The 22,079-nt window shown below is 61.8% G+C and overlaps 1 protein-coding gene across 1 annotated transcript in view; it reads right to left on the bottom strand.

Moving 5' to 3' along the window:
* Positions 1–419: 419 nt before the first annotated feature.
* The window catches only part of ERBB3 (erb-b2 receptor tyrosine kinase 3), a 34,721-nt gene continuing 13,061 nt past the window's right edge, over positions 420–22,079 (bottom strand). The window contains exons 13-28 of the mRNA XM_077173175.1: positions 20,750–20,882; positions 18,890–18,983; positions 18,650–18,804; positions 17,906–17,959; positions 16,911–17,052; positions 15,817–15,936; positions 14,979–15,077; positions 13,159–13,344; positions 10,367–10,522; positions 8,748–8,823; positions 7,624–7,770; positions 6,493–6,590; positions 5,629–5,799; positions 4,597–4,668; positions 3,615–3,888; positions 420–1,706 (exon numbers count right to left, since the gene is read on the bottom strand). Coding sequence (XP_077029290.1) covers positions 1,177–1,706; positions 3,615–3,888; positions 4,597–4,668; positions 5,629–5,799; positions 6,493–6,590; positions 7,624–7,770; positions 8,748–8,823; positions 10,367–10,522; positions 13,159–13,344; positions 14,979–15,077; positions 15,817–15,936; positions 16,911–17,052; positions 17,906–17,959; positions 18,650–18,804; positions 18,890–18,983; positions 20,750–20,882 — 2,507 coding nt within the window. The 3' untranslated portion in view covers positions 420–1,176. The remainder of the gene's footprint in view (positions 1,707–3,614; positions 3,889–4,596; positions 4,669–5,628; positions 5,800–6,492; positions 6,591–7,623; positions 7,771–8,747; positions 8,824–10,366; positions 10,523–13,158; positions 13,345–14,978; positions 15,078–15,816; positions 15,937–16,910; positions 17,053–17,905; positions 17,960–18,649; positions 18,805–18,889; positions 18,984–20,749; positions 20,883–22,079) is intronic.

Here is a 22,079-nt window from a genome sequence, read left to right as displayed (position 1 = left end):
GAGCGGTGGATCTGCCCCTCCCTCCGCTTTTGGGGTCCCCAGCATGTTCCTGATTCAACCCTGCAGCACCGCTCTCACTCACAACCCCCAGACCCGCCACCCCCGCCCCACTCAGCCCCGTTACCCCCCAGCACCGGCACCGCGGCCACACCGGGACCGGTCCCTGCTGTCCCCCCGGACGGTGACACCGGACTCACCCATCGGCTTCATCCCCACGGTTCCAACCCCGCCGGACCCCCCTGTCCGGTGCTCCCCCCATGACCCCGCCCCCGGTACCGGCACCGGGGCTGTCGCCGTGCCCGGACCTTGGTCCCGGTCTCCTCTCCGGTATCCGCCGGTCCATCCCCTCCCGGACCCCCCCAAGCCTCATCCCGGACGTTTTTTATTCAAATTCTTTTATTTTCATTCATCCCGCGCGACCCCCGGGGCCGGGGGTGATCCCTGAGCGGGGGCTCCCCCAACCCGAAAAACCGGGGAGAAACCCCCCAAAAAAGGAGAAACCCCCCCAAAAAAGGGATCCCAGGGGTCCCCCCCACCTCAGGGGGCGGGGGACACCCCCAAACCTTCACTCAGCAGGGTGAACCTGAAAATAAAATGAGTCTGGGGTCCTCAAGAGACCCCAAATTCTCCCAGGGATCCCCCAGACCCCCCCCCCAGGGATTTGGGGAGCACCTTCAATGAGGGAGGAGGAGGAGGAGGAAGGAAAAATGGGGAGGGGGTGGAAGGAAAAGATGGGAGGGGGAGGAAAAGATGGGGAGGGGTCTCCTGGGGGGGGGGGGGGGGGCGTAAAAAAAAAACGGGAAGGAAGAGGAAAAAAAAGGATCCCAGGACACCCCCAAACCTTCACTGATAAAATGAAAATAAAATGAGTCTGGGGTCCTTCAGAAATCCCACGCGTGGACCCCCGAGACCCCAAATGAGGGAGGAGGAAGGGGAAAAAATGGGAGGGGGAGGAAGGAAAAAATGGGAGGGGGAGGAAGGAAAAAATGGGGAGGGGTCTCCTGGGGGGGGGCGTAAAAAAAACCCAGGGAGAGAGTGGAAAAAAAGGCAAAAAAAAAGGCAAAAAAAGTCACAGAGAGACCCCCAAACGCGGCTGGGGGGGTTGGGCTGGGGGTGAGGGGGATCCTTCATATTCACTGCGAGCCCCCCACCCCCCAATTTGGGGAGGGGTCCCCCCTAAGTCCGGCGGGCCTTGGCGAAGAGGCGGCTGTGCCAATAGTCGGGGTTATCGAAGGCGCAGTCCGAGGCTTCCAAGCTCCGCAGGGGCTTCATGGGCAGGGGGCGGCACCGGGGCCGCAGCACCGCCTCCATCTCCTCGTAACCTTCCTCGCCCTCCTCATCCTCCCCTTCCTCAAGGCGGGCGGGGGTCGCGGGAGGGTCCCCCGGCCTCATCTCGGTGTAGCCGTGGTGGTGGCGGAGGGAGCGGCTGAGCCGCGGTTGTTTGTTCATGTATTCGTAATCTTCCTCCTCTTCGTCTCCCTCCTCCTCCTCCTCTTCCTCTCCGCGGTCAGCCTCGGTTTTGGGGGGTCCCGGGGGTCTCCCCGCTCCTCGAGGGGGGGGGTCGCAGCCCCCCAGTTCCATGTATTCGTAGCCCAGCTCTTCCAGCGAGGCCGGGCGGGGCTGGGCGGGCCGGTTCATGTATTCGTACTCTTCATCCTCATCCTCATCCTCCTCACCGGCATCCGGTACCGAGCACCCGGCGGGGTCTGGAGGGGAGGGGGCAGATAAAGGTCAGGACCCTCCCCCAGCCCCGAGACCTCACGGGGGTCCTAAAATCCTAAAATCCTAAAGGAGTTTACCCTAAATGAGCCCCCAAACCCCAAAAATGGACAGGGACCCCCCCAGAGGCACAGGGACCCCCCAAAATTAGGGGTAGGACCCCCCCCCGGAACCACGGGAACCCCAAACCCTGCAGGATGGGACCCCCCAGACCCGATCTAGTGGGGCCCCAGTAAGGCCCCCCATGAACTGGGAGGAGACCCCAGACCCAATGCAGTGGGACAGAGACCCCAGTAAGGACCCCCATGAATGGGGGGAGCCCCAAAACCCCACCCAATGGGATGGGACCCCTCCCCTAAAGGACCCCAAGGACAGGGGGAGCCCCAAAACCCAACCCAATGGGATGGGACCCCTCCCAAAAGGACCCTCACAGACAGGGGGAGCCCCAAAACCCCACCCAATGGGATGGGACCCCTCCCAAAACGACCCCCAGGGACAGGGGGAGCCCCAAAACCCCACCCAATGGGATGGGACCACCCCCCAAAGGGACCCCCAAGGACAGAGGAAACCCCAAAACCAAACCCAGTGGGATGGGACCCCTCCCCTAAAGGACCCCACGGACAGGGGGAGCCCCAAAACCCCACCCAATGGGATGGGACCCCTCCCAAAAGGCCCCTCACAGATGGAGGGAGCTCCAAATCCCGATCCAATGGATTGGGGAACCCCCCCCGCCCTTTCCCCAAGACCCCCAGCCCCATTCGAGTGGGACAGAGCCCCCAGTAAGGACCCCCATGAACGGGGGGAGCCCCAAAACCCAACCCAGTGGGATGGGACCCTCCCCAAAGGGACCCCCAAGGACAGAGGAAACCCCAAAACCCAACCCAAAGGGATGGGACCCTCCCCAAAGGGATGGGACCCTCCCTCTCTAAACCCCCACAGACAAAAGCCCCAAAACCTGATCCAACAGGACAGACCCCCCCCATAAGGACCCCCATGGACGCGGGGAGCCCCAAAACCCAACCCAATGGGACGAGACCCCCCCCCCGCCCTCCCCAAGACCCCCACGATGCATAAAGGAACCCCCCAGCCCCATCCCAGCAGGTTGGGACCCCCACAAAGACCCTGAAGGACAGGGGGGACCCTAAAACCCGACCCAAAGGGATGTGACCCCCCCTCCCCAAGACCCCCCCGATGCATAAGGGAAGCCCCCAGCCCCATCCCAGCAGGATGGGACCCCCACAAATACCCCCAAGGACAGGGGGACCCTAAAACCCGACCCAAAGGGATGCGACCCCCCCCTCCCCAAGCCCCCCAGCCCCATCCCAGCAGGATGGGACCCCCATAAAGACCCTCAAGGACAGGGGGGACCCTAAAACCCGACCCAAAGGGATGTGACGCCCCCTCCCCAAGCCCCCCAGCCCCATCCCAGCAGGATGGGACCCCCACAGAGACCCCCAGGGACAGGGGGGACCCTAAAACCCGACCCAAAGGGATGCGACCCCCCCCGTCCCCGAACCCCCCAGCCCCATCCCAGCAGGATGGGACCCCCATAAAGACCCTCAAGGACAGGGGGAACCCTAAAACCCGACCCAATGGGATGTGACGCCCCCTCCCCAAGACCCCCAGGCATAAGGGGAGCCCCCAGCCCCATCCCAGCAGGATGAGACCCCCACAAATACCCCCAGGGACAGAGGGAACCCTAAAACCCGACCCAATGGGGTACGACCCCCCCTCCCCAAGACCTCCAGCCCCATCCCAGCAGGACGGGACCCCCACAAATACCCCCAGGGACAGGGGGAACCCTAAAACCCGACCTAAAGGGATGCAACCCCCCCCTCCCCGAACCCCCCAGCCCCATCCCAGCAGGATGGGACCCCCCCAGGGCCCCCCCTGACCTCGCAGGGCGCAGGTGGGGCTCACGTATCCGTTGGGGTCCTCCTCGCTGCCCTCGGAGCCGGGCCCCGGCGGGGGCTGCAGGCTCTCCCGCTGGGACAGGTACGCGCTGTCCCCGCCCCTGGAGCGGAGGCTGCGGCACAGGGACCCCCCCAGGGACCCCCCCGAGCCCCCCAGCTCCAGCTCCGAGGCGGTGCCGCGACCCTCGGAGCACTCGGACACCGTCCGGCCCAGCGAGCCCTGCCGGGAGCGGCGCGGCGGGCGCGACCCCGCGGGCTGGGGATACGGGGAGAGGGGGGGAGTCAGGGGGGACACCCCAAAACCGCCCTGGGAACCCAAACCCACCCTGGGACCCCGCGGGCTGGGGATACGGGGAGAGGGGGGAGTCAGGGGGGACACCCTAAATCTGCCCCCGGGGACCCCAAACCTGCCCTGAGATCCCAAACCCACCCTGGGACCCCGCGGGCTGGGGATACGGGGAGGGGGGGAGTCAGGGGGGACACCCCAAAACCGCCCTGAGATCCCAAACCTGCCCCAGGACCCCAAAACCATCCTGAGATCCCAAACCTGCCCCAGGACCCCAAAACCATCCTGAGATCCCAAACCTGCCCTGAGATCCCAAACCCACCCTGGGAACCCCAAACCCACCCTGGGACCCCCCCGGGCTGGGGATACGAGGAGAGGAGGTCGGGGGGGACACCCTAAATCTGCCCCGGGGACCCCAAACCTGCGTCAGGACCCCAAAACCGCCCTGAGATCTCAAACCTGCCCCGGGACCCCCCCGGGCTGGGGATACAGGGAGAGGGGGTCAGGGGGGACACCCTAAATCTGCCTCCGGGGACCCCAAATCTGCCCCAGGACCCCCCCCCAACGTGGGTACACGATAGTAACAGGGGGAGACCCCAACGAGACCCCAACCCCCGAGCCCCCAAACCCCCAGAGCCCCCCCAAATCTGCCCCCAGAGCCCCCCCAGCCCCCGGTACCTGTCGGGCACAGCCCAGGCCGGGCTGGTTCATGGGGATGTACCCGGCGGGGGCGCTCAGCAGGCTCGGGCTCTGCGGGGACACCGGGGGACAGCGGGGCTGGCACCGAGGGGACACCGAGGGGACACGGGAGGGACACCGAGGGGACATGGGGACACCGAGGGTACACGGGGGGGACACCGAGGGGACATGGGGACACCGGGGCTGGCACCGAAGGGACACCGAGGGGACACAGGAGGGGACACTGAGGGGACCCGGGGGGGACACACGGGGGACTGGCACCGAGGGGACATTGAGGGGACACCAAGGGGACATGGGGGAGACACCACCAGGACATCATGGGGACACCGCGGTGACATCCCCGAGGCCCCCCCATTCCCCTCGATCTCCCCCAATCCCCTCAATGCCCCCGATCCCCCCAATCCCCCCAATGCCCCCGAACCCTCTGAATCCCCCAATCCCCCCATTCTCCCCCATTTCCCCCTTTCCCAATTCCCCCATTTTCCCCTTTTTCCAATCCCCCCATTCTCCCCCATTTCCCCTTTTCCCAATCCCCCCATTCTCCCCCATTTCCCCCTTTCCCAATCCCCCCATTCCCCCCCATTTCCCCCTTTCCCATTCTCCCCCCATTCTCCCCCATTTCCCCCTTTCCCCCTTTCCCAATCCCCAAATTTTCCCCCATTTCCCCCTTTCCCAATCCCCCCATTCCCCCCCATTTCCCCCTTTCCCATTCTCCCCCCATTCTCCCCCATTTCCCCCTTTCCCAATTTCCCCATTTCCCCTTTTTCCAATCCCCCCATTCTCCCCCATTTCCCCCTTTCCCAATTTCCCCATTTCCCCTTTTCCCAATCCCTCCATTCTGCCCCATTTCCCCCTTTCCCAATTTCCCCATTTCCCCCTTTCCCAATCCCCCCATTCCCCCCCATTCTCCCCATTTCCCCCTTTCCCAATCCCCCCATTTCCCCCATTTCCCCTTTTCCCAATCCCCCCATTCTCCCCCATTTTCCCCCCCATTTCCCCCGGGGGTCTCACCCGGGCGCAGCTGCCGCGGGGGCGCTGCGGGCCCAGCCCGGGCGCGAGGCCGAAGGTCCCGTCCAGCTCCTCCTCCTCCTCCTCCTCCTCCTCCAGCTCCAGCGTCTCCACCTCGTCCAGCTCCTTCTCGCTCAGGGGGGGGGGCTCGCCGGGGGGCGCGGCCCCGCTCTCCTGATGGGGGAGTGGGGTCAGGGATGGGGGTTTTGGGGGGTCTGGGGGCGTTTGGGGGGGGTTTGGGGGGCTCATCTTGGTCACCAGGTATGGGGGGGAAAGGGTCAGGGATGGGGGTCTGGGGAGGTTTTGGGGGGTTTTGGGGGGATTTGGGGGGTTTGGGGGCTCATCTTGGTCACCAGGTATGGGGGACAGTGGGTCAGGGTTGGGGGTTTTGGGGTCTCGGGGGGTCTGGGGGGCGTTTGGGGGGAGTTTGGGGGAGTTTTGGGGGGAGTTTGGGGAGGGTTTTGGGGGGAGTTTGGGGGGCTCACCTTGGTCACCAGATATGGGAAGTGGGGGGAAGAATGGGTCAGGGTTGGGGGTTTTGGGGTCTGGGGGGTCTGAGGGGTCTGGAGAGGGGGCTCACATTGGTCACCAGGTGAGGGGGGGTCCTAGGTCAAGGTTGGGGGTCTGAGGGGTCTGGGGCGTCTGGGGGGGTCTGGGGGCTCACCTTGGTCACCAGGTGTGGGGAGGGCGGAGAACAGATCAGGGGTTGGGGGTTTTGGGGTCTGGGGGGTTTTGGGGGTCTCACCTTGATGACCAGGTTGCTCTGGGGGGTTCTGGGGGGTCCTGGGGGGGGTTTGGGGGGCTCACCTTGATGACCAGGTAGCTCTGGGGAGTTCTGGGGGGTCCTGGGGGGGTTTGGGGGCTCACCTTGATGACCAGGTAGCGCGGGGGGTCCCGGGCCATGCGGGTGAACTCGTTGGCCAGCTCCTTGAAAGTGGGGCGGATGTTCTCATCGATCATCCAGCCTGGGGGACAGGGACAGGGACACGGGTGGGGACAGGGACACGGGGCTGGGGACAGGGTCGGGGATGGGGACAGGGACACGGGGCTGGGGAGAGGGACATGGGCTGGGGACAGGGACGGGGACGGGGACAGGGACACGGGGCTGGGGAGAGGGACATGGGCTGGGGACACGGCCCTGGGGGACAGGGACAGGGACACGGGCTGGGGACAGGGACGGGGACAGGGACAGGGACACGGGCTGGGGACAGGGACACAGGGCTGGGGACAGGGACGGGGACAGGGACAGGGACACGGGCTGGGGACAGGGACACAGGGCTGGGGACAGGGACATGGGCTGGGGACAGGGACACGGGGTGGGGACAGGGACAGGGACACGGGCTGGGGACAGGGACACAGGGCTGGGGACAGGGACACAGGGCTGGGGACAGGGACAGGGACAGGGACATGGGCTGGGGACAGGGACACGGCCCTGGGGGACAGGGACACGGTCACAGGGTGGGGACACGGCCATAGGAATGGGGACAGGGCCCTGGGGGACAGGGACAGGGACATGGGCTGGGGACACAGCCCTGGGGGACAGGGACACGGTCACAGGGTGGGGACACGGCCAGGACACAGCCTGGGACAGGACTCGGACGTGGCCACGGGAACGGGGACGTGACAGAGACCTGGTCACAGTGAGGACCCTGCCTGGGGACAGGGACACGGCCAGGACACGGCTCTGGGCATGGGGACACGGCAGGGACCTGGTCACAGGAGTGGGGACACTGCTAGGACCCTGCCTAGGGATGGGGACAACTCTGGGGACAGCAGCAGGACCCTGCCCAGCCCTGGTGGCATCTCTGGTGCCAGCCTGGTGCCAGCTCTGGGGACAGCTCTGGGGACAGCCCTGGGGACAGCCCTGGTGATACCCTGGGGACAGTCGTGGTTACACCCTGGTGGCAGCTCTGGGGACAACAGCAGGACCCTGCCAGCCCTGTGCCAGCCCTGGTGCCACCCCGGTGTCCCCCGGTGTCCCCCGGTGTCCCCGCTCACATTTCACCATGACCATGTAGACGTCGATGGTGCAGATCTGGGGCTGCGAGAGCCGCTCGCCCTTCTCCAGCAGGTCAGGAACCTCGGCCAGGCGGATCCCGGCGTAGGGCTCGGCCCCGAAGGTCATCATCTCCCACAGTGTCACCCCTGGGGACAGCAGGGACAGTGAGGGACAGCAGGGGACACTGAGGGACAGCTGTGAGCCACAGGGACACCGGGGACAGCAGGGGACAGAGGGACAGCCCGGCCAGGCAGATCCCGGCGTAGGGCTTGGCCCCAAATGTCATCATCTCCCACAGTGTCACCCCTGGGGACAGCAGGGACAGTGAGGGACAGCCTGTGAGCCATGGGGACACTGGGGACACTGAGGGACAGCAGGGGACAGCAGGGGACAGCTGGGACACCGGGGACACTGAGGACAGCCCAGCCAGGCGGATCCCATCACAGGGCTCAGCCCCAAAGGTCATCATTTCCCACAGTGTCACCCCTGGGGACAGCAGGGGACAGTGAGGGACAGCAGGGGACAGCCTGTGAGCCATGGGGACACTGGGGACACTGAGGGACAGCAGGGGACAGCTGGGACAACAGGGACACCGGGGACAGCAGGGGACAGCCCGGCCAGGTGGATCCCATCACAGGGCTCGGCCCCGAAGGTCGTCATCTCCCACAGTGTCACCCCTGGGGACAGCAGGGACAGTGAGGGACAGCGGGGACAGCCCATGAGCCACAGGGACACTGGGGACAGCAGGGGACAGAGGGACAGCCCAGCCAGGTGGATCCTGGCACAGGGCTCGGCCCCGAAGGTCATCATCTCCCACAGTGTCACCCCTGGGGACAGCAGGGACAGCTGTGAGCCATGGGGACACTGGGGACAGTGGGGGATAGCAAGGGACAGCATGGACAGCAGAGGGACAGCAGGGGACACCAAGGGACATCAGGGACAGAGGGGACAGCAGGGGAGAGCAGGGACAGCACAGGACGTCAGTGACACTGGGGGACAGCAGGAGACACGGGGGTACACCAGGGCACGGCACACGGGGGACATTGGGGACACTGGTGGACAGCACAGGACATTGGGGACATTGGGGACATTGGGGACATTGGGGACAGCGGTGCGGGCTCACCGTAGCTCCAGACGTCGCTCTGGTGCGTGTACTTGCCAAAGTGGATGCTCTCCAGTGCCATCCACTTGATGGGCGTCTGCAGGGAAGGAGGGGACACCGTGGGGACAATGGGGGGACACCGTGGGGACACCATGGGGACAATGGTGTCAGGGTGGTCCCAGAGGTACAGAGCAGGTGACACAGATGGCATTTGAGCGAGCCCAGGGGGCAGAATGGGTGACACCAATGCCCCTTTTGGGTGTGACACCAATGCCCCTTTTGGGTGTGACACCAATGCCCCTTTTGGACCGATGCCCCTTGGGTGTGACACCAATGCCCCTTTCGGGTGTGACACCAATGCCCCTTTTGGGTGTGACACCGATGCCCATTTTGGGTGTGACACCGATGCCATTTGGGGGTCCCACCGGTGCCATTTGGGGTGTCCCAGAATGGATGGCACCAATGCCATTTGGGGTGACAGGATGGCATTTTGGGTGCCCCAGAGTGGAGTGACACCGATGCCATTTGGGGGATCCCATGGGTGTGGCGTGGGTGACATCGATGGCATTTGGGGTGACATGGGTGCTATTGGGGGTGACACTGACGCCATTTCAGGGTGACATGGGTGCCATTGGGTGCCATTTGGGGGTCCCATCAATGCCATTTGGGGTGACATGGGCGCCATTTGGGGGTCCCACCGATGTCATTTGGGGTGACATGGGTGCCATTTGGGTGTGGCGCCAATGCCATTTGGGGTGTCCCAGAGCGGGTGACACCGACGCCATTTCAGGGTGACATCGGTGCCATTTGGGTGCCATTTGAGGTCCCACCAATGCCATTTGGGGTCACACCGATGCCATTTGGGGTGTCCCAGAGCGGGTGACACCGACGCCATTTCAGGGTGACATCGGTGCCATTTGGGTGCCATTTGGGGGTCCCACCAATGCCATTTGGGGTGACATGGGTGCCATTTGGGGGTCCCACCGGTGCCATTTGGGGTGACACCAATGCCATTTGGGGTGTCCCAGAGCTGGTGACACCGACGCCATTTCAGGGTGACACGGGTGCCATCTGAGGTCCCACCAATGCCATCTCAGGGTGACATGGGTGCCATTTGGGTGCCATTTGAGGTCCCACCAATGCCATTGGGGGTCGCACCGATGCCCCTTGGGGGTGACACCAACGCCCTTGTGGGTGACATGGGTGCCATTTGGGGGTCCCACTGGTGCCATTTGGGGGTCCCACCAATGCCATTTGGGGGTCCCACCGGTGCCATTTGGGGTGACATGGGTGCCATTTGGGGGTCCCACCAATGCCATTTGGGGTGTCCCACCGGTGCCATTTGGGGTGACATTTGGGTGCCATTTGGGTGCCATTTGAGGTCCCACCAATGCCATTTGGGGTGACATGGGTGCCATTTGGGGGTCCCACCGGTGCCATTTGGGGGTCCCACCAATGCCATTTGGGGGTCCCACCGGTGCCATTTGGGGTGACATGGGTGCCATTTGGGGGTCCCACCAATGCCATTTGGGGGTCCCACCGGCGCCATTTGGGGGTCCCACCGGTGCCATTTGGGGGTCCCACCGGTGCCATTGGGGGTCCCACCGGTGGCCCTCGGCGGTGGCAGCCCCCAGCCCCACCTTGAGCTCGTTGTAGAAGTATTTCTTGTCGTCGGGGTAGAGCAGGTCGGCGATGCCGAAATCGGCCACCTGCGCCTGGCTGGGCGACTTGAGCAGCACGTTCCGGGCAGCCAGGTTCCTGTGCACCATGCGGTGCTCCTCCAGGTAGTACATGCCCTAAACACAGGTGGAAAAGTTTATTTTTTAATATATTTGTTATTTATTTATTGTATTTATTATATGTGTATTATATTGGTTATATATTGGATTATATATAATATAACAGCCAGGTTCCTGTGCACCATGCGGTGCTCCTCCAGGTAGTACATGCCCTGAAAACGGGGGGAAAATTTAATTTTTAATATCTATTTATTTGTTTATTTATTGTATTTATTATATGCGTATAGTATCGGTTATATATAGCATAATGTAAAATATATAATATAACAGGCAGGTTCCTGTGCACCATGCGGTGCTCCTCCAGGTAGTACATGCCCTAAACACAGGTGGAAAAGTTTATTTTTTAATATATTTGTTATTTATTTATTGTATTTATTATATGTGTATTATATTGGTTATATATCGGATTATACATAATATAACAGCCAGGTTCCTGTGCACCATGCGGTGCTCCTCCAGGTAGTACATGCCCTGAAAATGGGGGGAAAGTTTAATTTTTAATATCTATTTAATTAATTAATTAATATATTTATTATATGTGTATTATATTGGTTATATATTGGATTAGACATAATATAACAGCCAGGTTCCTGTGCACCATGCGGTGCTCCTCCAGGTAGTACATGCCCTAAACACAGGTGGAAAAGTTTATTTTTTAATATATTTGTTATTTATTTATTGTATTTATTGTATTTATTATATGTGTATTATATTGGTTATATATCGGATTATACATAATATAACAGCCAGGTTCCTGTGCACCATGCGGTGCTCCTCCAGGTAGTACATGCCCTGAAAATGGGGGGAAAGTTTAATTTTTAATATTTATTTATAATTAATTAATTAATATATTTAATATATGTGTATAATATCGGTTATATATAGCATAATGTAAAATATATAATATAACAGCCAGGTTCCTGTGCACCATGCGGTGCTCCTCCAGGTAGTACATGCCCTGAAAACGGGGGGAAAGTTTAAATTTTAATATTTATTTAATTAATTAATTAATATATTTATTATATGTGTATTATATTGGTTATATATCGGATTAGACATAATATAACAGCCAGGTTCCTGTGCACCATGCGGTGCTCTTCCAGGTAGTACATGCCCTGAAAACGGGGGGAAAGTTTAATTTTTAATATTATTTATTTAATTAATTGATTAATATATTTATTATATGTGTATTATATTGGTTATATATTGGATTATACATAATATAACAGGCAGGTTCCTGTGCACCATGCGGTGCTCCTCCAGGTAGTACATGCCCTGAACACAGGTGGAAAAGTTTATTTTTTAATATATTTGTTATTTATTTATTGTATTTATTGTATTTATTATATGTGTATTATATTGGTTATATATCGGATTATACATAATATAACAGGCAGGTTCCTGTGCACCATGCGGTGCTCCTCCAGGTAGTACATGCCCTGAAAATGGGGGGAAAATTTAATTTTTAATATCTATTTATTTGTTTATTTATTGTATTTATTATATGTGTATAGTATCGGTTATATATAGCATAATGTAAAATATATAATATAACAGGCAGGTTCCTGTGCACCATGCGGTGCTCCTCCAGGTAGTACATGCCCTAAAAGTAGGGGAGAATGTTTCATTTTTAATATTTAATTAATTAATTAATTAATATATTTATTATATGTGTATTATATTGGTTATATATTGGATTATACATAATATAACAGCCAGGTTCCTGTGCACCATGCAGTGCCCCTCCAGGTAGTACATCCCCTAAGACACAGGAGAGGGAGAGGTGCCAACAGGAAATTTTTGTCTTATTTAAAAAAAAAAAAATACTTGACATCTATTTCTGTTGTAATTTATAGAATGTGTACATGTTATTGGTGATAATGCTGTATTAAATGCTCGATACTTATTTTTTTATATAAAGGAACGGGTAGGAACCACCCCAAACCCTTCACCCTCAATATTTAGGACAGAAGGAACACACAGGAACCACCCCAAACCTTTCACCCTCAATATTTAGGATGGAAAGAACAGGCAGGAACCCCCCAAACCCTTCACCCTCTCAGTTTTTAGGACGTAAGGAACACACAGGAACCACCCCAAACCCTTCACCCTCATTATTTAGGATGGAAGGAATGGGCAGGAACCACCCCAAACCCTTCACCCTCTCAGTTTTTAAGACCAAAGGAACACACAGGAACCACCCCAAACCCTTCACCCTCTCAGTTTTTCAGACAGAAGGAATGGGCAGGAACCACCCCAAACCCTTCACCCTCAATATTTAGGATGGAAGGAACACACAGGAACCACCCCAAACCCTTCATCTTCTCAGTTTTTAGGACGGAAAGAACACACAGGAACCACCCCAAACCCTTCACCCTCAATATTTAGGACGGAAGGAACACACAGGAACCACCCCAAACCCTTCACCCTCAATATTTAGGATGGAAGGAACACACAGGAACCACCCCAAACCCTTCACCCTCTCAGTTTTTCGGACGGAAGGAACGGGCAGGAACCACCCCAAACCCTTCACCCTCAATATTTAGGATGGAAGGAACGTGCAGGAACCACCCCAAACCCTCACCCTCTCAGTTTTGGGGTCTCAGCAGGGCTGTGGCCCCGCGGGCACTGACCTTGGCCACCTGCACGCACCAGTTGAGCAGCAGCTGGGGGCTGATGGCGCCGCGGTTCTTGCGCACGTAGTCGAGCAGCGAGCCCAGCGGCAGCAGCTGCGTCACCAGCTGCAGCTGCGGGCCCGGGCAGATCCCCAGCAGCCGCACGATGTACGAGTGATCCAGGCTGCCGATGGCCAGCATGTGCTGGGGGGGACAGGGTCAGCACCCCCACAGCCGGGGGGACACCCAGAGCATGCCTGGAGCATCCCCAGAGCGCCCCCAAACCTCCCCAGAGCCAGGGGGACACCCAGAGCACACCCAGAGCATCCCCAGAGCACACCCAGAGCATCCCCAGAGCGCCCCCAAACCTCCCCAGGGCCAGGGGGACACCCAGAGCATGCCTGGAGCATCCCCAGAGCGCCCCCAAACCTCCCCAGAGCGCCCCCAAACCTCCCCAGAGCGAGGGGGACACCCAGAGCATCCCCAGAGTGCCCCCAAACCTCCCCAGAGCCAGGGGGACACCCAGAGCATCCCCAGAGTGCCCCCAAACCTCCCCAGAGCCAGGGGGCACCCAGAGCACACCCAGAGCATCCCCAGAGCCAGGGGGACACCCAGAGCACACCCAGAACATCCCTGGAACATCCCTGGAACATCCCCAGAGCATCCCCAAACCTCCCCAGATCCGGAGGGACACCCAGAGCATGCCTGGAGCATCCCCAGAGCACCCCCAAACCTCCCCAGAGCCAGGGGGCACCCAGAGCACCCCTAAAGCACCCCCAAACTTCTCTAGATCCATGTGGACACCCAGAGCATCCCTGGAGCATCCCCAGAGCGCCCCCAAACCTCCCCAGAGCACACCCAGAACATCCCCAGAGCGCCCCCAAACCTCCCCAGAGTCAGGGGGGCACCCAGAGCACCCCTAAAGCACCCCCAGAGCATCCTCGGCTTCAGGGGGACACCCAGAGCACACCCAGAGCATCCCCAAACCTCCCCAGAGCCAGGGGGCACCCAGAGCACACCCAGAGCATCCCTGGAACATCCCCAGAGCGCCCCCAAACCTCCCCAGAGCATCCCCAAACCTCCCCAGAGCCAGGGGACACCCAGAGCATCCCTGGGTCATTCCCAGAGCATTCCCAGAGCACACCCAGAACACCCCTGGAGCATCCCCAAACCTCCCCAGATCCAGGGGGGACACCCAGAGCACCCCTAAAGAACCCCCAGAGCATGCTCGGCTTCAGGGGGACACTCAGAGCACCCCCAAACCTCCCCAGAGCCAGGGGGCACCCAGAGCACCCCTAAAGCACCCCCAGAGCATCCTCGGCTTCAGGGGGACACTCAGAGCACCCCCAGAGCATTCCCCAGAGTGTCCCCAAAGTGTCCCCAGAGTGTCCTTGGAGCATCCCCAGAGTGTCCCCAAACCTCCCCAGAGCCAGGGGGACACCCAGAGCACACCCAGAGCACCCCCAGAGCACCCCCAGAACACCCCTGGAGCACCCCCAAACCTCCCCAGATCCAGGGGGACACCTGGAGCACCTCCAGAGCATCCCCAGAGCACCCCCAAACCTCCCCAGATTCAGGAGGACACTCAGAGAACCCCCAGAGCACCCCCAAAGTGTCCCCGAGTGTCCCCAGATCCAGGGAGAAACCCAGAGCGTGCCCGGGGTGCCCCAGATCCAGAGGGACATCAAGAGCACCCCTGGAGTGTCCCCAAAGCACCCCCAGAGCATCCCCGGCTTCAGGGGGACACCCGGAGCACCCCCTGAGTGTCCCCAAATTGCCCTGGCCTCAGAGAGGACCCCCCAGAGCACCCCCGGGCCCCCCAGAGCCCCCACACTCACGTCGGTGACGGCGTGGAAGGATTGCTGCCCGCTCCAGTCCTGGATCACCTTGATGCTCACCGGGATCTTGATGGAATCCCCGTCCGGGATCCAGATCCCCTGCGGGGTCGGTGGGATTGGTGGGATTTGGGATGGGATTGGTGGGATTGGTGGGATTTGGGATGGGATTTATGGGATTGGTGGGATTTAGGATGGGATTGGTGGGGTTGGTGGGATTGGTGGGATTTGGGATGGGATTTATGGGATTGGTGGGATTTGGGGTGGGATTGGTGGGATTGGTGAGATTTATGGGATTTGGGATGGGATTTATGGGATGGGATAGGATGGGATCAATGGGATTAATGAGATGGGATTTATGGGAGTTATGGGGTGGGATGGGATTTGAGATGGGATGGGATGGGATCAATGGGATGGGATTGATGGGATTGATGGGATTGGTGGGATGAGATTGATGGGATCGATGGGATTTATGGAATGGGATTTGAGATGGGATGGGATCAATGGGTTGGGATCAATGGGATGAGATCAATGGAATGGGATGACATCAATGGGATGGATCAATAGGATGGGATCAATGGAATGGGATGAGATCAATGGGATGGGATCAATGGGATGGATCAATGGAATGGGATCAATGGGATTGATGGGATCAATGGGATGGGATGGCATTGATGAGATGGATCAATGGGATCACTGGGGTGGGATTGATGGGATCAATGGGATCACTGGGGTGGGATTGATGGGATCAATGGGATCACTGGGGTGGGATCAATGGGATCAATGGGATCAGTGGGGTGGGATTGATGGGCCGGCACCTCAGCCCCTCCCCAGGCCCCACCTTGTGCACGGTGCCGAAGACGCCCGAGCCCAGCACCTTGAGGCGCTTCAGCTCCGACTCCTTGAAGATCCGGGCCAGGACCTTGTTGGCTTTTTCACTGGGGTCCAGTGGCTCCAGGCTCTGCGGGGACACGGCGTGACAGTGGGGACAGGGACGGGGACACGGCATGGGGACAGGGACAGGGATAGGGACACGGCATGGGGACAGGGACAGGGACACAGCGTGACAGTGGGGACAGGGACAGGGACAGGGATGGGGACAGGGACACCAGCGTGGGAATGGGGACAGGGACACGGCGTGACAGCGGGGACAGGGACAGGGATGGGGACAGGGACAGGGACATGGCGTGACAGCAGGGACAGGGATGGGGACAGGGACACGGCGTGACAGCGGGGACAGGGACGGGGACACGGCGTGACAGCAGGGACAGGGATAGGGACACGGCGTGACAGCAGGGACAGGGACAGGACGGGGACATCAGCGTGGGAATGGGGACAGGGACAGGGATGGGGACATGGCGTGACAGCGGGGACATGGCATGGGGACAGAGACATGGCGTGACAGCGGGGACAGGGACAGGACGGGGACGTGGCATGGGGACAGGGACAGGAATAGGGACACGGTGTGACAGCGGGGACAGGGATGGGGACAGGGACACAGTGTGACAACGGGGATGGGGACACGGTGTGGGAACGGGAACAGGGATGGGGACACGGCGTGGACATGGGGACAAGGACAGGGTGGGGACATGGCGTGGCAGCGAGGACAGGAATGGGGACATGGTGTGGGAATGGGGACAGGGACAGGGATGGGGACAGGGACAGGGACAGGGATGGGGACAGGGACAGGGACGGGGACAGGGACAGGGACAGGGATGGGAACAGGGACAGGGACAGGAGCACAGCAGGATGAGGACGGAGAGCGACTGGGATGGAAGCAGAGCTGGGGCTGGACAGGAACGCGGCTGGCGAGGACCGGACGCAGGACCCGCCCCTCCCCGCCGCCCTGGGGCCGCTCCCGGGGCCGCTCCGGTGCCGTTCCCGGTGCCTCCCCGGTGCTCCCCCGGTGCCGTTCCCGGTGCCCCCGGTGCTGACCTCGCCCCGCTCCAGGTAGCGCCGCATCGCCCGCTTCTTCTGGATCTTCTTGCCCCGCCAGTAGAGCAGCGCCAGCAGCACCAGCGAGCACGAGAGGAAAACGGCACCGACCACCATGACCGCGATCAGCGTCGGGGCCCGCCTGCGGCACCAGGAACCGGGCGGGAACGGGGATGGGGATGGGAAAGGGAATGGGAACGGGGACGGGGATGGGGATGGGGATGGGGATGAGGTGGGGATGGGAACGGGATCGGGAAAAGGAATGGGAAAGGGAACGGGGATGGGAACGGGGACGGGGACGGGGATGGGAAAGGCAACGGGAAGGGGAATGGGGTGGGGATGGGACGGGAACGCAAACGGGGATGGGGATGGGAACGGGATCGGGAAAAGGAATGGGAAAGGGAACAGGGATGGGAACGGGAAAGGGAACGGGGATGGGAACGGGATCAGGCAGGACCGGGGTGGGAACGGGAATCGGAACAGGAACAGAGTGGGGATGGGAACGGGAATGGGAACGGGGATGGGAAAGGGAAAGGGAAAGGGAAAGGGAAAGGGAAAGGGAAAGGGAAAGGGAACGGGGTGGAAATGGGAATGGGAACGGTGATGGGATGGGATGGGGACGGGGATGGGACGGGGACAGGAACGGGAAAGGGAAAGGGAATGGGGCGGAAATGGGAACAGCGATGGGATGGGATGGGATGGGATGGGATGGGATGGGATGGGATGGGATGGGATGGGATGGGATGGGATGGATGGGACGGGATGGGATGGGATGGGATGGGATGGGATGGGATGGGATAGGATGGGATGGGATCGGACGGGATGGGGACGGGGATGAGGAACGGGGACAGGAATAGGGACAGGGATGAGGACATGGAAAAGCACAGGGTTAGGGTCCCCACAGCCCCTCGGGGTCCCCGCAGCCCCTCGGGGTCCCCACAGCCCCTCGGGGTCCCCGCAGCCCCCCGGGACCCCCCGGGACCCCCCCATGGTACCTGGACACGGGCAGGGGGTCCCCCAGGCAGTCCCGCAGCAGCGGCCCCACACACCTGTGGGGAGGGAGATGGGAGTCAGCCCCTGGGGGACCCCCCAGCGGAGACCCCAGACCCCAAAATGGCACCAGTGAGGTCCTGAGTCCCCAAATCCTGCCCCAAATGATGCCCCAGGACCCCCACCCTGCCCCCAGTGATGCCCCAAGACCCCAACCCTGCTCTTCAAAGAGGTCTTGGGACCCCCACCCTGCCCTCCACAGAGTCCCAAGTGGGGTCCTGAGCCCCCCAACCTGCCCAGGGCCCCCAAAGACGCTTCCCAAAGAAGTTTTGGGACCCCCACCCTGCTCCCCAAAGAGCTTTTGGGACCCCCACCCTCCTACCAAACTGGTTTTGGGACCCCCACTCTCCTCCCAAAGTGGTTTTGGGACCCCCACCTTGCCCCAAATTATACCCCAAGGCCCCCACCCTCCTCCCAAAGACCTTTTAGGACCCCCACCCTCCTCCCAAAGAGCTTTTGGGACCCCCACCCTCCTCCCAAAGACCTTTTAGGACCCCCACCCTCCTCCCAAAGAGGTTTTGGGACCCCCACCCTCCTCCCAAAGACCTTTTGAGCCCCCCCCTCTCCCCTCCACGGGGTCCCCTAAACCCCCCCATGTCCGCCATGGCTCCCTGACCCCCCCACCCTTCCCGGACCCCCCAAACCCCCCCTGTCTCTGTGTCCCCGATCCCCCCGAGCCCCGCACGCACCCTCGGGTGCAGTTCTCGTGGCAGGGCCGGCACTCGCGGCTCCCGTCGGGGAATTTGTAGATGGGGCCGCGCTCGCCCAGGACCCCGTCGGGACATCGCTGCACGCAGTGCGGCCCGTCGCGATAGTGCGCGCAGCGCGTGCAGGTGTCGGCGCCCTGCGGAGGGGGCGGTGACAATGTGGGGACAATGGGGACGCTGTGGGGACAATGGGGACAAGGGGGGGGCGCGGCCGGGCCGTACCGAGCCGTTGCAGGTGGCGCCGCCGCCGTCGATGCGCTCGCACTCCGGGTGGCACTCGGTGCATTCGCCGCCCTGCGAGAACTCCCGAGGGTCCCTGGGGGCACATCGGGGTGGCACCGTCACCAGCCGGGGGGGACAGGGACATCCCGGGGGTGACAGGGACATTCTGGGGGGGACAGGGACATCCCGGGGGGGACAGGGACATCCCGGGGGGGACAGGGCCGTTCTGGGGGTGACAGGGACATCCTGGGGGTGACAGGGCCATCCCGGGGGGGACAGGGACATCCCGGGGGGGACAGGGACATCCCGGGGGGGACAGGGCCATTCTGGGGGGGACAGGGACATTCTGGGGGTGACAGGGCCATCCCGGGGGTGACAGGGACATTCCGGGGGTGACAGGGACATTCTGGGGGGGACAGGGACATCCTGGGGGTGACAGGGACATCCCGCGGGGGACAGAGTCACCCCGATGGTGACAGGGACATCCCGGGGGTGACAGGGCCATTCTGATGGTGACAGGGCCATTCTGGGGGTGACAGCCATCCCGGGGGTGACAGGGCCACTCTGGGGGTGACAGGGACATCCCGGGGGTGACAGGGCCGTCCCTGGGGTGACAGGGACATCCCGGGGGGGACAGGGACATCCCGGGGGGGACAGGGACATTCTGGGGGTGACAGGGCCATCCCGGGGGGGACAGGGACATCCCGGGGGTGACAGGGCCGTTCTGGGGGTGACAGGGACATCCCGGGGGGGACAGGGACATCCCGGGGGGGACAGGGCCATCCCGGGGGGGACAGGGACATTCTGGGGGTGACAGGGACATTCTGGGGTGACAGGGCCGTTCTGTGGGTGACAGGGACATCCCGGGGGTGACAGGGCCATCCCGGGGGGGACAGGGACATCCTGGGGGTGACAGGGACATCCCGCGGGGGACAGAGTCACCCCGATGGTGACAGGGACATCCCGGGGGTGACAGGGCCATTCTGATGGTGACAGGGCCATTCTGGGGGTGACAGCCATCCCGGGGGTGACAGGGCCACTCTGGGGGTGACAGGGCCATTCTGGGGGTCACAGGGCTGATCCCCCACCCCAATGCCCACCCCGAGGGTCTCCGCAGTGCCCCCCGTGTGCCCCCCACATCCCCAATTTCCCTGTGTTGCCCACACCCCCCTTGTCCCCTGTGTTCCCCGTGCCCCCCTGTGCCCCCATGTCCCCTTTGTCCCCCATGCCCCTCACACCCCCCAGTGCCCCCCATGTCCCCAGTGCCCCCTGTGCCCTTCTTGTCCCCCGTGCCCCCCGTGCCCCTCTTGTCCCCTTTGTCCCCCAGTGCCCCCATGTTTCCCACACCCCCCATGTTCCCCGTACCCCCCTTGTCCCCCCATGTCCCCCATGCCCTCCATGTCCCCCATGTCCCCCACACCCTGTTTCTCCCCCATGTCCCCCATGCCCTGTTTGTCCCCTTTCTCCCCCACGCCCTGTTTGTCCCCCTTGTCCCCCATGCCCTCCATGTCCCCCATGTCCCCCATGCCCTGTTTGTCCCCCTTGTCCCCCATTCCCTGTTTGTCCCCCATGCCCTGTTTGTCCCCCCTTGCCCTGTTTGTCCCCCATGTCCCCCACGCCCTGTTTGTCCCCTTTCTCCTCCATGCCCTGTTTGTCCCCTTTCTGCCCCATGCCCTGTTTGTCCCCCATGTCCCCCATGTTCCCCACACCCCCCATGTCCCCCGTGTCCCCCTTGTCCCCCATGCCCTGTTTGTCCCCCATGCCCTGTTTGTCCCCTTTCTCCCCCATGCCCTGTTTGTCTCCCATGCCCCCCATGCCCTGTTTGTCCCCCGTGCCCCCCACGCCCCCGTGCCCGCTGACCCCTCGGTGAAGCGGCAGGTGGGCACACAGACGCCCCTCCTGCTGTAGAAGCGGCAGGACAGGCACTGCCCGGGCCCGGGGCCCCAGCAGCCCTCGGCCGAGCACAGCGGGTCACACACCTTGCCCTCTTGCTCTGGGGGGACAGCGACAGTGGCTGGGGTCACCCAGGGGCTGGGGGCACCCATGGGGACAGAGAGGGGCTGGGGGCACCCATGGGGACAGGGGACAGGGGCTGGGGGCACCCATGGGGACAGGAGACAGAGGAGCTGGGGGCACCCATGGGGACAGGGGCTGGGGGCACCCATGGGGACAGGGGACAGGGGCTGGGGGCTGGGGGCACCCATGGGGACAGGGGACAGAGGAGCTGGAGGCATCCATGGGGACAGAGCAGGGCTGGGGGCACTCATGGGGACAGGGGGGACAGAGTGGGGCTGGGGGCACCCATGGGGACAGAGAGGGGCTGGGGGCACAGGGGGCTGGGGGCACCCATGGGGACAGGGACAGTGGGGCTGGGGGCACCCATGGGGACAGAGCAGGGCTGGGGGCACCCAGGGGGACAGAGAGGGGCTGGGGGCACCCATGGGGACAGAGAGGGGCTGGGGGCACCCATAGGGACAGGGGGGACAGAGAGGGGCTGGGGGCACAGAGGGGCTGGGGGCACCCATGGGGACAGGGGCTGGGGTCACCCATCAGGGGCTCTGAGAGGGGCTGGGGTCACCCATGGGGACAGCAGGGCTGGGGTCACTCCCCCCCCCCCCATATGCTCAGAGTGGGGCTGGGGGTCACCCTTGACATGGAGGGGACAAAGGGGGCTCAGGGCAGGGTCTGGGGGGTCCCTCAGCCCGGGGTCCATTTGTCCTGGTGTGTCCCCCCCTATGGGACAGACAGGGAGCCCCTGGAGGGGTCTGGGGGTCCCAGTGTCCCCTCCCTAATGTGATGGACAGGGGATCCCTGGAGGGGTCTGGGGGTCCTCGAGGGGTCCCATGCCCGGGGGAATGGGGGTTCAGTGTGGGATCTGGGGGTCCCTATGTCCCCTCCTCTATGGGACAGACTGGGGGGCTCCCAAGGGGTCTGGGTGTCCCTGAGGGGTCCCGGGGGGGGTGTAGGGGTCTGTGTAAGGAATGGGGGGCTCGGTTCAGTGCAGGATCTGGGGGTCCCTACGATGTCCCCTCCCCTATGGGACAGACCGGGGGTCTCAGTTTGGGGTCTGGGTGTCCCTGAGGGGTCCCATGCCCAGGGGAATGGGGGTTCAGTGGAGGATCTGGGGGTCCCTATGTCCCCTCCTCTATGGGACAGACCGGGGGCCTCTCAAGGGGTCTGGGTGTCCCTG

The sequence above is a fragment of the Agelaius phoeniceus genome, unplaced genomic scaffold (genome assembly GCF_051311805.1).
Source record: "Agelaius phoeniceus isolate bAgePho1 unplaced genomic scaffold, bAgePho1.hap1 Scaffold_341, whole genome shotgun sequence".
In the NCBI taxonomy this organism is placed as follows: Eukaryota; Metazoa; Chordata; class Aves; order Passeriformes; family Icteridae; genus Agelaius; species Agelaius phoeniceus.
The sequence above is the reverse complement of the archived record's forward strand: the minus strand, read 5'-3'. Positions and strand labels throughout refer to the sequence as shown.